The 17,158-nt window shown below is 18.8% G+C and overlaps 4 protein-coding genes across 4 annotated transcripts; 2 read left to right on the top strand and 2 right to left on the bottom strand.

The window, feature by feature from the left end:
- Positions 1-746: 746 nt before the first annotated feature.
- PADL01_1350400 (conserved Plasmodium membrane protein, unknown function) lies at positions 747-1,894 on the top strand (the record flags this gene model as incomplete). Its single annotated transcript, XM_028684067.1, has 2 exons — positions 747-1,194; positions 1,353-1,894. The coding sequence occupies 2 exons, from the start codon at positions 747-749 to the stop codon at positions 1,892-1,894; spliced, it is 990 nt and encodes a 329-aa protein (XP_028540182.1).
- A 571-nt stretch (positions 1,895-2,465) lies between these two features.
- PADL01_1350300 (conserved Plasmodium protein, unknown function) lies at positions 2,466-7,016 on the bottom strand (the record flags this gene model as incomplete). The annotated part of the gene is made up of 1 exon (XM_028684066.1): positions 2,466-7,016. One exon carries the CDS (start codon positions 7,014-7,016, stop codon positions 2,466-2,468), a length of 4,551 nt encoding a protein of 1,516 aa, XP_028540181.1.
- Positions 7,017-8,565: 1,549 nt separating this feature from the next.
- On the top strand, positions 8,566-9,682 carry PADL01_1350200 (conserved protein, unknown function; the record flags this gene model as incomplete). Its single annotated transcript, XM_028684065.1, has 6 exons — positions 8,566-8,653; positions 8,764-8,845; positions 8,963-9,026; positions 9,146-9,219; positions 9,363-9,474; positions 9,632-9,682. 6 exons carry the CDS (start codon positions 8,566-8,568, stop codon positions 9,680-9,682), a joined length of 471 nt encoding a protein of 156 aa, XP_028540180.1.
- Positions 9,683-10,168: 486 nt separating this feature from the next.
- On the bottom strand, positions 10,169-16,223 carry PADL01_1350100 (phosphatidylinositol transfer protein, putative; the record flags this gene model as incomplete). The annotated part of the gene is made up of 4 exons (XM_028684064.1): positions 10,169-10,184; positions 10,310-10,375; positions 10,532-10,650; positions 10,800-16,223. The coding sequence occupies 4 exons, from the start codon at positions 16,221-16,223 to the stop codon at positions 10,169-10,171; spliced, it is 5,625 nt and encodes a 1,874-aa protein (XP_028540179.1).
- Positions 16,224-17,158: the final 935 nt, after the last annotated feature.

Raw genomic sequence — 17,158 nt, 5'->3', positions numbered from 1 at the left:
ACTATTTATTATAATGATAATTATATGTCCTTTTCTTATCCTTCCTTTTTATAAGTTTAATTATATTTCTTACCTATTCTTACTTGTGTACACATGTGATGATGTTTTTATCTTATAAAAAAAATTAAGAGGCCTAGACAAATATTAAAAGTTATCTATATCTAAATAAAAATTTTTTTTTTTTTTCTCAATTTATAAATATTCCCCTATTAAGGTATTATACTGATGAAAATATTTTTCATATAATTAGATATGTTCTTATTCTTTATTTTTTCCATAAATTTTAAGAAATATATAATTACTTCATATATAATATTTTAATAACACATTTATGATGTTACATATACCTCCATTTTTTATTAATATATATATTTTATATTTATATAAGATGTCTTTTTTGCATGCTTTAAAAAATTAATAATCCAAAGGTTCACTTTCATTTGCTAACAATTTTGTTTTACCAATATGATCATTTTGGCTGTTCATTATATAAAATGGTGCCATCCAAAAAAAATAAAATAAAATAATATAACAAAATAAAAACAAGACAAAATGAATAAAATATACAATATATGTAAGATATATATTTTTCCACAATTTTTCCGTTTTATGGTTGTCCAATAATTTTATTCAAAATGGCATATATTTCTATCTCCCAAAAAAAAAAAAAAAAAAAAAAAAAGGTAAAAGAAAAACGTTTTCTCATATATATATATATATATTAATTTTTCTTGTTTAAAGAAAGAATGAAGGAAACGTGTTATATTGTTCCTGGTGAGCTTGGTTTACTCATTCAAGTTTTTATGGGATTTATTTCTCTTTCTATATTATTTACCAAATATATTTTTGAAAGACCTAAAAGACTATTTGTTATATTTTTAAAAGATTTAATTATTATTTCTTGTGGTTCTATAACACTTCATATAATAAATATATGCTTATGTATCGTTTTATTTCGATACGATATTTTATTATATATGTATAATATACATATAGATGAATGCTCTATTTATTTTATTCATACAATTATTGATATAACGTTCGGATTATATTTACAGTATAAAATATTTGCTCTATATAAATTTATTAAAGTAAGAAATAAATATTTTCAAAATTTCTCCATTTCTCATATTTATAAGCCTGTGGATGCTCTCTCACATTATGCATCTTTTTTAAATTCCATTAACAATTCAGGTGAAAAAAAAAAAAAAAAAAAAAAAAAAAACAATAATAATAATTAGCACACATACATACATACATACATACATATATATATATATATATATATATATATATTAATATTATTTATTTTAAAATATATTTATCAATTTCTTTTAATACACATTTTGTAGAGGACGACAATATAATGGGAACCAGTAAAGAACTTACAAATATAAGAAATAATATATATAAAGATAAGAATGATAACGTATTTTTCAAAGAATATAATAATAGTAATACTAAAAAGAGGGAAGATATATATATAAATTATTTTCATGAATATCATAATTATGAAGAAGAGGTAACATTAAAAGCAAATATTCATAGGCAAGAAAAAAAAAATATAAAACAAAAAAGTATGAACGATTTCCATTTTTATAAAAATATAGGAGAAAAATATGAAGACTTAAATTTCTTAGCATCCATATTTTTGTGGATATCTGTTATTTTAACAACTAAAATTATTACATTCATATTTTTTTTATTATTATTTCCTTTATTTAATTTTTTCGTCATATATACTATAGATTTTATTAACGATACGAAAGTTAAACTTTTTGTAGTAATGATTATATTTCCTTTCTTTTTTAATTTCATAATGTACTTTTTCATAGATACTATGATGCAAAGGAAACATAAATATAAAAAATTGCATAATGATAATTCCTTTTAATTTTCTTTTTTTTTAAAATCGAAGAAAATAAAGAAAAACAAAAATAAAAATAAATATATATATACAAATATTTATATATTTATGTATTTATGTATTTATTTTAAGGCCTTATAAGACTTAATTAAAAACCTTTTTAACAAAAATATAATAATTTTATGTCTGTTATAACAATAAATGAAATATATAAAATTTTTGTTTTATGAGACTACAAAAAAATTAAAATAAAACATTATATTAATATAAATCAAAAGAAAAAATAAAAGGCAAAAAAATTATGTAAAATATATTAAAATAAAAAATAAAAAATAATACATATAATATATATATACCTTTATTTATATATGACTATATTTTGGTGTGCATATATTTTATATATATATATATATATATATATATATATTTTGAATTGCACAAGAAAATAACATATAGACAGTTCACATATATATATAACATAATATAGTATATATTTACCAAAAAAAATAAAATAAAATAAAAGATAGTAAATAAACAAATATATACATAAATATATAAATATATATATATATATATATATTTATTTATTTCTTTATATTTACGAATCCAAGAAGTCACTAACATTTTGAATATTTTCTGTATTTGTTTCTTCAGTGATATCATCGTAGGAACTATTTATATATATATTATGTGTTATAATATTTTCGATAATATTTTGATAGTTTTGTTTGTTTCTTTCCTTTTCTTCTTTTGTTTTAACATAATTATGTAAGGCTTTAAAAAAGAAATATGTAATAAAAACAATAATACTTAAAATAAAAAGGAAGAGTATCCAGTTGACATATTTTTCTTTTTTTGTTAGTCTATATACACCTCCATGTAATATTTCTCTTACAATTTCAACTTTATATGGATTCCCTCCAAATTCATCAAATATAATAACAATATTTGTACCTTCAACTAACCAATCTGTTGGTATTCTCATATATCTTGTTAATGGTATATGTATTAGATTTTCATTATTTAAAAATTTACTTTTTTCTTTTTTCATTTTTTTTGCATTTTTTAATTTTTCATCTTCATTAATTTCTTTTTCATAACTATCTTCATCATCTGTTATCCAAAAACTTCCTAAAAAATGATTATTAATATAGACAAATCCTCTAAATAAGCCATCAATGTTTTTTGTTTTTTCATCATATGCAGACAATTTTAAAGAATACTTAGAACGTATAAAATCTATATTTTTTATAAAGTATAATAATGTATACCAAGTTAAAGGCGTATTTGTATTATTTTTATTGACTTTATTGAATGAACTTAAATATTTAAAAATTCCAGTTTTACAATAATATTTTATTTTATTAAATATGAACGAAAAAAATCCAGATGTACATAAATTTAAAAATGCTTTTGTAATACTTTTCATATCTATTTTTTTATTTGTCAGTAATGCTTTAAAATTATTATTATGGTAGTCTATATTTAATTGATTGAATTGATTGTTTATTTGGATATCATCATTGGATTGTATATAATTTTTATTACTATTATTAGCATCTTTACTTGTCCCTTTATTATTATCATCATCATCATCATTATTATTATTATTGTCATTACTATTGTTGTCCTTTTTATTTTTATTTTTATTTTTATTTTTTCCATTTACATCAGTTGTATTATTATATTGTGTATTCATTAAATACGTTTTTACAAATGAATAATCCAAAAAGTTATACATTTTTTTATATTCATTCAAATGTTTTTCATTTTTTATTATTTCTCCATTCAATCCAACACAGTTAAATAATTCGTACTCATTTCTTGTTACTATAAATATATAAGTGTTTGTACTATCTTCATCATAATAATTATGCATGTTATAATTCTTTTCATCATACATAAAATTATTATATACATTATGATTATTATATCTCTTGTTTTTATAATAATCGTATAAGTCCTCAAAAATGGTATATCCACTACTACCACCATTATTATTATTATTATTATCAATACTATCATTGTTATTATAATTATTTTTTTTGTCGTTTGTCTGATTTTTATCCATTCTATTCATAAACGTTGGATCCTTCTGTTCCTTGGAATGACCTTCATCCCTATTTGAATTTACATTTTCCTTTTTGTTATCATCATTTATTTTATTCTTCGAATTAGTGTTTCCAGATTCGTTTGCACCTCTCTTACTTTTTGATGATCTGGATTTATTCATGTTCACATATGGTCCATTGTGGTCAATCAAATTGTGTTCAGAATTTATTGAAGTATCAGATGAATGATTAAAATTATTTTCCTGATAATTATATTTTAAATGATTCAAATTAATATAATTAAAAAATTCAGTTCTTAGTTGTTCTTTAGGAAATCCTAAACCAAGATTTGCACAGATAATATATATACGTTTACAGTTGATAATTTCTATAAACTTATATTCATTAAATCCACTATATATAAATTTATTATCTGCATATATATAAATATATAAACTATAATTGCTAAGAAATAATTTAATATAATTTATAGTATGTTTGAATGATAAAATATACCACTGGAATTTTGTAAAGTCCATAGTTAAATAAAAATGATTTAATACATTTATTTCATATACACTATGAAAGTAATTATTAGGAAACAGATATGTAAATATTTTTTTATATATACTTATATTTTTAGATAATTTATTTTTATTTTTATTTGATGGTTTAATAATTTTTTGTTGTTTTTCTTTTATACACATCAATGGTCCTGTATTTATAGCTTCTAATGAATATAAATATTTATCTATTGGCAAATATGTTTCTTTTTTATTTATATAAGAATATTCATATGAATAATTATATGATGTATCATAAATAATTTTTTTTTTATATTCATGATATATAATACAACTGAAACTATTAATATTATAATTTACATGTCCAATTTTTACAAATGTACTTCCTTTAATATTATAATTACATACAATTTTTATTATATCATAATCATATAATTCTATATTATGTGATATTTTTATTGGACTAATATAATATTCATCTTTTAGTAAATAATTTCCATACTTGTATAATATTTTAAAAATACGTTTTATATGAGAATATAAAGGTTCTTTCTGATTAAAATATAAATCTAATGGTTGTCCTGTTTCTTTACTATAATGTTCTAAATACGAGTGCATATTATTAATATTATTTCCACTATAATATGGAAAGATATTTAAAAACACACCTCCTTTCGCTATAAATATTATAATGTTGAATGTTAGATCTTTAAAATTTCTTATATGACCTATATAATTATTATTATAATAATTATTATTTTTATTTATTTGTTTTTTATTTGTTTTTTTGTTTTTTTTTTCATTCGAATTTGTATCATCTATATTTATCGTTTTATCTTTATAAGAATTTTTTGAATCATTATAAAAATTGGTATTGATAAAATCTCTTTTATCATCTGATGACCCTTCATAATTTTGTACATCTCCCCCATTATTATCTATATTATGTGTATTATCAACATTTTCGTGTTTATCGTTTCCATTTTTTGTATTATCCTTTTTTTCTTTAGGTTGTTTTATTTTTTTATCATCATCAGAAGGAGGGGGAGGAGATGAAATTTGGTCTTCCTTTTTTTCTGCCTTAACATAGGGTGAGGTATATGATATATGATCATCATATTTCCTTTTTAATATACTTGATGAGTTTACATTGTGAATACTATATTTAGCGCCTGTCCATACTTGAGACCATATACATGGTTTATTTAAATTTATACATTCATTATCAAGCCAATTATTTTTTAAAAAATGATTATAACAATTATTTCCTGCATAGGAATTAATAAAATCATCATTTATATAAGGATAATTAGTTGTTAATATATTAACCTTATTTAAATGTTTTTGAACTAATTTATTTATTTCATTTATAAATAATAAGCCTAAATCATATTCATATATTACTCTTAGATATTTATTAAATTTTATATATAATAAATATCCTAAAGTCATAATATAACTTCTTCGAATTCTTCTAAAAAAAGATATTATACAATTTAAAAAAAAATCTGAGTTTGATGATTTGTTTATAGATGTAAAATTAGAATCATCATCTGTTTTATTATTATGATCAGATATATTTGATGCTTCCATATAATTTTGTGCATTACATATATTATTAAAAATTTTTCTTCTTTTTAAATCTATGATTACATACATATAATTATTATCAAATGTTTTATCTATATTTAAATATATAATCGGACCATTATTATTATTCATATATTTTTTTAATTGTGGTAATATATAATTATACCATTTAATAACTCTATTAAAATAATATAAACTATATATATTATTATATGTATAATTATTTTTTTTATAAAATGTTTTTGTATTATTTATATTTTTTTCTATTATTTGTCTATTCAAATTTCTTGTCTCAGTAATAATAGAATTTCTTTTTCTTTTCCATATATTTTCCCATGGGGATATAAAATATTTATATAAATCTCCTTTCTTTTCTATATATTTATTTCTTATATAATCATTTAATTTTTTATTAAATAATATATATGTTGGAATATTAGAATTATATATATTATTAATATATGGACCTATGTCTAATATAACAAATAATCCATTAGATGCACAAAAATTTAATAAATAAAATAGTTTTGAATTATTCATATCATATTTATCTTCTAAATATTCATTTTCTGGCCAAAATAAAAATGTATATACTGTATTAAAATTTAATTCTTTAATCTTTTTTAATACTATATATATATCTCGTACACTCATATATATATATGGTATATATGCACTCAATATATATGTTTTAAAACTATTCATATATATTAAACGATTTATATGATTTATTTCATATCCTCCAAAATACCTATTCTTCTTATTTTCTTCAACAAAATATTTCTCATCGTTATAATGCTTTATAAAATTATAAGTTATTATATTCTTCTCTTTCTCTATTTCCTTATCCTTAAATAATCCACGAATTCTATTCCATAAATTTCCAACGCCACTCTTATTCTTTGTAGTAGAACATGAACAGGAAATATTTTTTTCTATATTTAAAAAAAATAGGTAATAAATACATATTACAAGAAGGTTCATTTTAAAAATTCTTTACACAAAAAAAAAAAAAAAAAAAAAAAAAAAAAAAAAAAAAAAAAAGTACGTTCATTGTTTTGTACAAATATGTATTTTTTTTTTTTTTTTCTCTCTCTCCCTTTTTTAAATAATTAAAATATAAATATAAATAAATATATATATATATATATATATATATATTTGAGATAATAATATTTTGATTCTTTTAATTAATAAATACACATATATATGTATATTATATATATATTAAATAAACTATAACACTGGCCATATATATTTATACATCAACAAAATACTTTACACCGAACAAAAAAATTACTCATTCATTTGAAACCCCATTTTCCAAAATAATCGTACAGGAAAGAAATAAGGATTATGTACTTAAAAAAAAAATATAAATAAAAATAATAAAAGAATAATGAAATTAATAAGTATACATCTTATAAAAATGATTATATATATATATATAATTATATATAAATACATATATATAAATATAACTCCCTTTAAGAAAAAAAAAAAAAAAATCCTTATTTATTTAATTTTTATATTTTCTGTATCATACAAATGGATAAAATAAAATATAAAAGCTTAAAACCAAAAAAGGGAAATATATAAATATATATATATATATATATAATATTAAAATACATGCATCATATATATAATTTTTAATATTTAGAAAGAATATAAAAAATTCTTCATAATAAAATAATAATATTATTAATAAAAAAAAAAAAAAAAAAAAAGCTATTATGTTATTATTTTATGTGCCTTGATGTATTTATTATTATTATTATTATTATATATATATATATATATATATATATATTTTTTTTTTTTTATCGTTCTTGTATTAATCTACTATTATTAAGATCTTGAAAAAAAGCTCAATAGAAATATAATTATAAGCTCTCATAACATTTTGTAATGTGTATATTTTAATAATAATAAAAAAAATAATAATAAATGAATAATTAAAAAAACAAATTAATATATGCAAAAGTATTTATATATTCGTTTAATAGAGAAAAAAAAGTATAAGATTTCCTATAAAATTCGATGAAATTATTTATAGCTTAATAAATATACGTTACATTATTACCAAGTTGCAAAATCGATTTATATATATATATTATATATGTACATTTTGTACATAAAAAATACATACCTATATATATTATATATATGTAATAACAATATTATTATTTAAAAAAAATTATGTATATATAGGCATTTAAATTATTCCAATAATTAAATAATATATATTATATATATATATTTATATAATAAATATTTGTATATTTTTTTTTATTTATTGTTAGAAATATATGTTCTCTTAACGTTTCAATATTCTTTAAATTTATTGAAAAATTGAAATACAAAAAAAAATATATATTCTTCATACTATTTCTTTTTATTTTTTTTATTATTTCAAAGTTAGATATTTGTATTAAAAATTTTTAAGCATACAATTTAAAGAATAAAAAGGATTATTCGGTTTTTCTTTTATAAGTATTTATATATATATATATTTTAAAATTCCGTCACAATGAAAAATACCGTAGTACGTATTAAGGCAGAATTAGAGAACGTTAAAAGGTTGTATTGTGATGATGAATATTTATGGATATTTAATAGTATGAAAAATAAAATAAATTAAAATAAACATGATAAATATAATATCAATATCAATATATATATATATATATATATATTTTTTATATATTCCATTTTATTTTCTTTTTAGTTCGTGATAGTACTTCGTCTTTAACTAGGGATAATATCCAATTTAGAAAAACAGACATATTAGAAATACCTAACAGTAGGGGGTATGAAAAATCAAAATTAATTATAAGCAATATATATATATGTTTAAATATATATATATAGATATAGATATATATTACATGTATTTTTTTTCACTTTATTTTCCCCACAAATTTTAGTACCGCCAATTTTTTGATTAAATGGACAGAATATCCTAAATATTCTACAATTAATTTTGTAAATGTAAACTCAACATATAAATAAATAAATATGAACAAATATAAATAAATATATATATATATATATATATATTTGGACACTTATATAATACTAGTCTTTTTATTTTCTTTTCTTATACTTAGACAAAAAATTCCTGTTCCTATGAAGAAGTAAATAATAACGAATGGCGCGATTTCGCTAGCTTTGAGTGTAGAGGGTAAAAAAAAAAAAAAAAAAAAAAAAAATTAAAAAAAAAGCTATTTCAAAATTAACATATTTTTTTTAACCTTGATTATTCAAATAAATAATATGTCTATATATATACATATACATATTCATATATATATATATATTTTATAGAATAGAACTAATTGATTTCATTCCAAGTAATAATTTTATTGTTGAAGATACAAAAGGAAAACTTTATTATGATGTTAATTTATCTGATCAGAATTGGTGTGATTATAACGAGGTGAGTTTTTTTTTTTTTATATGTATAACCGTTTTATTTACATACATTTATTTTTATAATGTATTTATAGTTAATTATTACAATTTCATACATAAATAAATATATTAATATATTAATATATTTATATATATATGTACATATAATACATTTTTTTTAGGAACATGAAATGTGTGTTGGCATTTATAATTTCGAGCATGAAGTAAATTAACATGGCAGTTTCTTTTTCAATATCTACTAATTCGAATATCTATTTAAAAATTATAACATTTTAATAATTAAAATATTTGATTGTTTTCAAAAAAAAAAAAAAAAAAAAAAAAAAAAAATTAAATAAATATTATTAAAACGAATTTTATATGTAACAAAAAAAAAAATAATTAAATAATAAATAATTAAATGTATATATAATGTAATATATAAAAAATACCTATACCAAACACTTATAAATATATATATATATTAATATTTCTATATGAAAATATTAAGTACACATATTTTTTAAAAACAATACAAGTTTTTTTAATTTGCTTATATTTGTTAATTACATACACATATATATTTATATGTATGTATCCGTTTTAAAAAAGTTTAAAGTTTTTATTTTATATGTATCTTCTGGTTGAGTTACATTTTTTCTTTTTTTCTTTTTTTTTTTTTTTTTTTTTTTTTAATTATAACTTCTGAATTTATTATGTTATCTAAAAAAAGACCTATAAATTTAAAAAAAAAAAAAAAAATTTTTGATATGTATGCATTATATTAACACCTTAATATATATATATAATCCTATTTTTATGTACTTTTAATTTTTTTTTTTTTTTTTTTTATAATTTACTTTATCAAATTTTTGGTATTTTCTTTGTGTATTACATTTATTTTAATATCCTTCATACTATTAAATCTAAAGGAAAGATAAAAAGATATTACACAAATAAGATATATATATTAACACATTAATTCTATATTATTCACATATGAACTTCTTATAATAAAAAAAAAAAAATAGAAAAAATGAATGATACAAAAAAAAAACACTAAAATTTATTTATATACTTACTCTTTATCGTTATTTAAAATTATTTTATCAAAAATGTTGCCGCTCAAAAAATCGGTAATTAATTCATTTCTTTTAATGACCCCAAACAACTCTCCATTAGACTTGTGCTTATCAATAAACTACAAAGATAAAATAAAAAAAAAAAAAAAAATAATAAATAAATATACAAACAAGTAAGAAACTAAATAAAATAGCACATATATATATATATATATATCATATTCATTTAATTTCTTTTTATTTTATTTTATTTTTTCCTTTAAATTACCCTAATTTCCGCACTATTCATCAGAGTATCCTTAATAACCATTTTATCAGCAAACGAAAAGCTCATATATCCATGTAATAGATTTTTTAATAATATGTATGGATAATTAAAGGTAATACTATAATTACTTTTATTAGTTATTTGTATTTCATTTTCCATATATATTATTATTTCATCAAATGTACATATTGTGTTAAAAATAAGTTCTGATGTAATTTTCGTCTTGCTTTTATTATTTTCTGCTATGAAAGAGAATGTTATTGGATCATCATTTTTTAGAGTAATATCAATATTGGAATTTTCATAGGAACATTCAATTTTTTCATTTTTTTTTGGAAATATAAGTGAAGTAGAGAATGTATGATGTAATAAAGGTAATGTATTAATTAAATGAATAATATTAGATATAAAATTATCATCTGTATAATCAATTTTATTTTTTTTATTTTTTATAAATTCGCTGATATTTTTAAAATTTTTTACATCATATAGATTTATATTTTGTATTATATATAAAAAGACCTTAGATATGTTTCTTATAAAAAATGTATCATCTATATTATCAATACATGATAAAAATTTTTCATTAAAATAACCTTTATATGTTAATTCATATATATATGATAATATATTTTTATTATATGTTTCATTACTATTAATATTAGAAAATATATTTTTACATATTTCTTTTTCGATTTTTTTTTTTTCAAGAAATAATAATGTATCATTCTTTTTTTCTACATAATATTTGTCATAATAAATATCCTCATGTTTAAAATATTCAGGAATATGAATTGATAATAATTTTTCACGAATATAATTACATCTATTATAATTTATGGATTCATTAAAAAAGAAACAATTATAATTATAATAAGTATAAAAAATGAGTTCACAAGTATTGTCCTTTTTTTCTTGTATTAAAAAGATATCACATCCATCAACATTTACATATTTATTATAATAATAATTTTTAAAATATTTATACACATATTTATATTTCAAAAGGAAGGAATATATAATTTTGTTTCTTATATTAAATAATACGTTTTTCATATGTTTATAACAATAAATCGTCATAAAATTGAAATTTTTATAAATAGGATATTCAATATTTTGATTTATATCACTAGAATATTTTTTTGTATCATCAACATTTTTAGTATAATCATCACTTTTATTATTATCAGGAATTATTTCATTTTTGTTTTTTTTATGCTTTGTCTTATCAGATGATAAGACATCATCAACATGATAGCATGTTACATTTGTATTTAATACATTCTTATTTTCTTCATTTGTAGTTACCTCCTTACATTTATCCACATTATTATTATTATTATTATTAATATTATTATTATTTTTTATTTTTTTTTTCATTTGGACCTTTTCCATTTTTATATTATTGTTTTGATCCCTCGATGAAGACCTCATATCACAATCCTCTTTTAGAGTAATATCTTGTGATTCAACCTTTTGCATAAAATCACTTTTTAAACTACTTGATGTATTCATTTTTTCTTCATCATTATATTTATTTTTAATCTGTTCATTATTTAAACTCTCATTTTTTACGTCCTGAACTTTAAAATGTCCTTGCTTGAAAAATTCGTCCTCCTTATCGTTTAAACCTACTTCTTTTTTATATATATTCATATGCAAATGATTAATATCTTCATTAAATTCCAAACACTTAAGTAATGCTTTTGTATTTGAATTTGTATATTGAAGAATTATATATTTACGTAATCCTCCTTCATTATCCTTCAACATATTATTATCGTTATTACAAATATGAGTAAACTGAGTTGACAAGATTTTCCTTGGCTTAAAGAATAAGTGACAAGGAAATATTTTAAAGAAGACACTTTTACAACTAATATAAAATGTACTATAAACATATTGTATATTATCATTTTTGGTTTTAAATACTTTTTTATTTATTTCGTTTGAATGATATTTATTATGGCTTGTCAAAAAATTTATTACATAATTAATATTATGCGGTATATTTAAAGAACACCTATATATATGATTAATTGGCTTATGATTATATATGTATATATATATAATACATATACAAACGAATAACATAAAGAACAATAGGAAAAAGATTTTGAAATATAAATATAATGATATAAATGAATAGATACATGACATGATCGATATGATATTAAAAATAAAATAAAATAAATAAATATCTTTATTCCTTTTTTTATTATTCATTTTATTATTAAATATAGGTAATTTTGTAATATGTGATTCTAAATTTTTAAAAGTATCAACATTTACATTTTTTGTTTCCACATTTAATAATGTACTAATAATATTTTTTATATCATATAGTCCACATGGATCTATATTCATATATAACTTATCAACATAATTATTATTATAATATAAATTATCCTTCTTATAAAAATAATTTAATAGTTTTCTTTTATCACTCATCCTGTGAGATTTCTGACGAGTTGTTTTATATTTCCCATGCTTTTTTTTTTCTTTATTATTTTCATCATCATATATATAAGACATGTCATATTTATTTTTATTATTCTTTGTATATCCTTCATATTTATTATCATTCAATTTTTTAAATTTTATGGAATTTCTTTTATTAAAATTTTTATCTATTTTATTATCTCTATAATTATTCAACCCGCTTTCACCACTTTTATTCTTATCTTCTTTTATTTTAATTTTTAGTCGTTTCTTATTTTTTTTTTTTTTTAATTTATTCATTTTTGTATTTGAAGAGCAAGTCTCTTTTTCGGTTTTCTTATTAAATATATGATCATAATTAGTAGCAAACGTACCATTAAATTGATCAGTATTATTATTTTGTAATGTGGATATATAATGTGAGTTATTTGAAATTGTTTTATTGTCTTCATTATGACATTGTGATAAATCATTATCGTTAAGAATTAACTTACTATGAACAATTCCGTCTTTATTATCTACACATATATAATTATTATAATGTTTATTATTTATATGGCTCTCTTTATTTACTTCTTTTGAACATGGTAGGTTATAATTATTTATAGTTGTATCATTTTTATTTTTAGATATATTTTGTGATTCTTTGTTATCATCTATTCTTTTGCTTTTTTCTGTATTATAATGAGATATGTCTTTATTATTATTATTAATATGGTTATCATGGTGGTTGTTATGATCATGGTTATGGTCATCGTCATCATCATCGTCATCATCATCGTTATCGTCATCATCATCGTTATCGTCATCTTCATCGTTATCGTCATCATCATCGTTATCATCATCGTCATCATCATCGTTATCATCATCATTATCGTCATCTTCATTATCATCCTTATCTTTATCTTTATCTTCTTCATTCTTATCTTCCTCATCTTCCTCATCTTCTTCATCTCCTTCATCTTCTTCATCTTCTTCATCTTCTTGGATATCTCCATTTTGTACCCCCTTACTGACAATATGGCCATTTTCTTGTTTAATCTCTCTCTTTTTTACACTTTCACTATTGACCAAGGTAGCCATTTGTATATCTATCATACATTTCTTTGTTTGTATTTCATTCTCTGAACTTAAATAATTAACATTCTTCGATAAAGAATTTATTACAAAAACACTATTTCTTCCTTTATATTCACCTATCCATTGTATCTGTGCATTTAGAAGATCAATTTCTCCTTTTAGTTCGTTTTTAGTATTATCAACATAATAATACAATTTATTATTTTTTATAACAAAATATCGAAGTTTCCATGAATAAAACATACCTTCATTTAGTCTGTATAAGTATTCACCAAATTCTTTGTTTTCTTCATTTTTCTTAAAGAAAAAGTAATTTTCTGATTCGATTTTTTTTTCTTTTTTTTTTTTTTTCTTTTTTTTCATTTTTATATTTTCTATAACATTATTATGGTTTTCATTGATATTATTTTGAATTGTTAAATCGTTGGGGAATAATAGAGATTTGCTTTTAGTAATAACACTTTTATTTCTACAAATATTATGCATATTATTAACATTATTAATATTATTAATATTATTGATATTATTCATATTATTGATATTATTATCACCATATGTATTTATCATTTTATTATTTGGTGCATCCTCATTTTGAGTACTTTGCTTTTTTTCTCCTTCCATGTTGTTAATATTTTTTTTTTTTTCCATGTCTTTATTATTCTCCTTATTATTATCATCATATGGCTCATTATATTTGGTACATATAAAATCCAAATTATCATTATCCATATTTAGTGATGATATATTATAAGTTCCGTTAGTAAATATTTCTGATATTTCTTTGTTTCCTTTTTCATTAGAATAAGATAAACTTTGTTCATTTGTAGATTCGTTATTAATAATATTTCCATTACAATAAATATTTGTGTCATTTTTATTATCATTACATATTTTATCATTATTCATAATATTATCACTATTAGACATATTTTTTTGTGTTGTATCTTTTTGATTATTTTTAAAGGTAAAGGAATCTATTATATCATTATTTTCTTCATTATTTTTATTATGTATAATATATTGATCTTTAATATTTTCATGCTTATTATTAATTTCTTCATCAATAATACCATCTGTAACATTTTCGTCTTGTGGCTCGTTCCAGAATTGATTCAATTTCTTTTGAACATCGTTTTCTAAATTTCTTATATCTTCAATAGACAAATCAATCCATTCATCAATCCAACAAAAAGCTTTTCTATGATATTTTAAAATATTATCTTTAAGTGCAGATATAATCCAGTTTTCTAATTTTGAGCAGAATATACCAAAATAAGGTATATTAATAGTAAATACCTTATAACAGGTCATAATAATAGGATAATTTTCTTTCCAGTTCTTATCTAGTTTTCCTCTTTTAACTTTTTCACTATAAAATAAGGATGGATCTTCATTTTCATTATAATCTTTATAAGATATTTTATCATTCACAATATCTACATATATAACTTTTCTTAAGGATAGATCTTCTTCTGATAAATTTAAAGCATTATCTTCAGTGTCGAATCCATTAAAATGTGCAGATTCGACTTGAATCTTCGCCTTTGGAAATCCACTCGATTCATATACAGTTTTTAAATATGGATATGAATTCCATGACTTTTCATCTATAATACAATATTTAGGATCAATAAAATTTAATAACCACTTTGGTAGCTTATTTATTAAATTTATTCTTTTATATGTATACTGACCACAAGTACCATCTTCATTTATATAACTTTCATTATTTAATATTACTATTCCTTTTTTTGAATCATTGTTCTCATCATCCTTTTCACAATTACTATTCATATTATTTTCTGCATCTTCTAATGAAGCTTTAGCTACAAAATATAATTGACATACTTTATATTCTTCTATGGTTAAAGGCATAGCAAGCCTAAATTCTACTATTTTCATTTTATACTAAGCCTCTATGTAAACATATCTAAATCAATTCTACACATACATCGATATGTACAATATATAAATATATATATATATATATATATATATATTTATAAACTTAATAATATTCACACATATAAACTTTTTAAACTATTTTTTTTTTTTAATTATTAAAATGAAGAAAATAGAGCTATATATTAATAATAAAAAAAAAATATATATATATAAATATTAAAATAAATATATAAATGATATCATATATATATAATAATTTCTTATATTTATTCTATGTATAATTTTAAAAAAAAACAAAGAAAGAAGAAATATACTTATATATATTTATCCTTACACATACTGGTCAGCATATATATATATATATATATATATATATATATTTATTTATTTACACTTTTGTAAGATAATATTATTTTTTTATACAAATAAAATGTAAACATTTGCATATTTTTCATATTCTTATATATGCCTATATTTGTATATATAATATGTTGCATACCCCCCCTAGCTCTTAATCAGATTATTTTAATCTTTATAACATAATAAATTTCATCACAAATTATTTTATCTTTTCATTTTTTAAACATCTTCTTACAGTATCTTTTAAATATCCACTATTATATATATATTTATATATTTATTTATTTAAATAATATCTTTTATTTACACTTTCGTATTAATTTGATATAAAATAATATTATATTAACAAATTCTTATAATTTTAATAATAGAGAAAAAAATTAAAAAATTATGTAATATATATATATATATATATATATATATATATATATGGTTTTTCTATTAAAAAAAAAATAAATATTTATACAAATTTTTTCTTTTTCTCATATCTTTTTAAATATATATATTATATGATGTTGTTATGGATTTTATGTTAATTTACTTTTTCTTTTTATTTTTGAATTACTTATAAG

Source organism: Plasmodium sp. gorilla clade G2 (genome assembly GCF_900097015.1).
Source record: "Plasmodium sp. gorilla clade G2 genome assembly, chromosome: 13".
Classification (NCBI taxonomy): Eukaryota; Apicomplexa; class Aconoidasida; order Haemosporida; family Plasmodiidae; genus Plasmodium; species Plasmodium adleri (nom. inval.).
The sequence above is the reverse complement of the archived record's forward strand: the minus strand, read 5'-3'. Positions and strand labels throughout refer to the sequence as shown.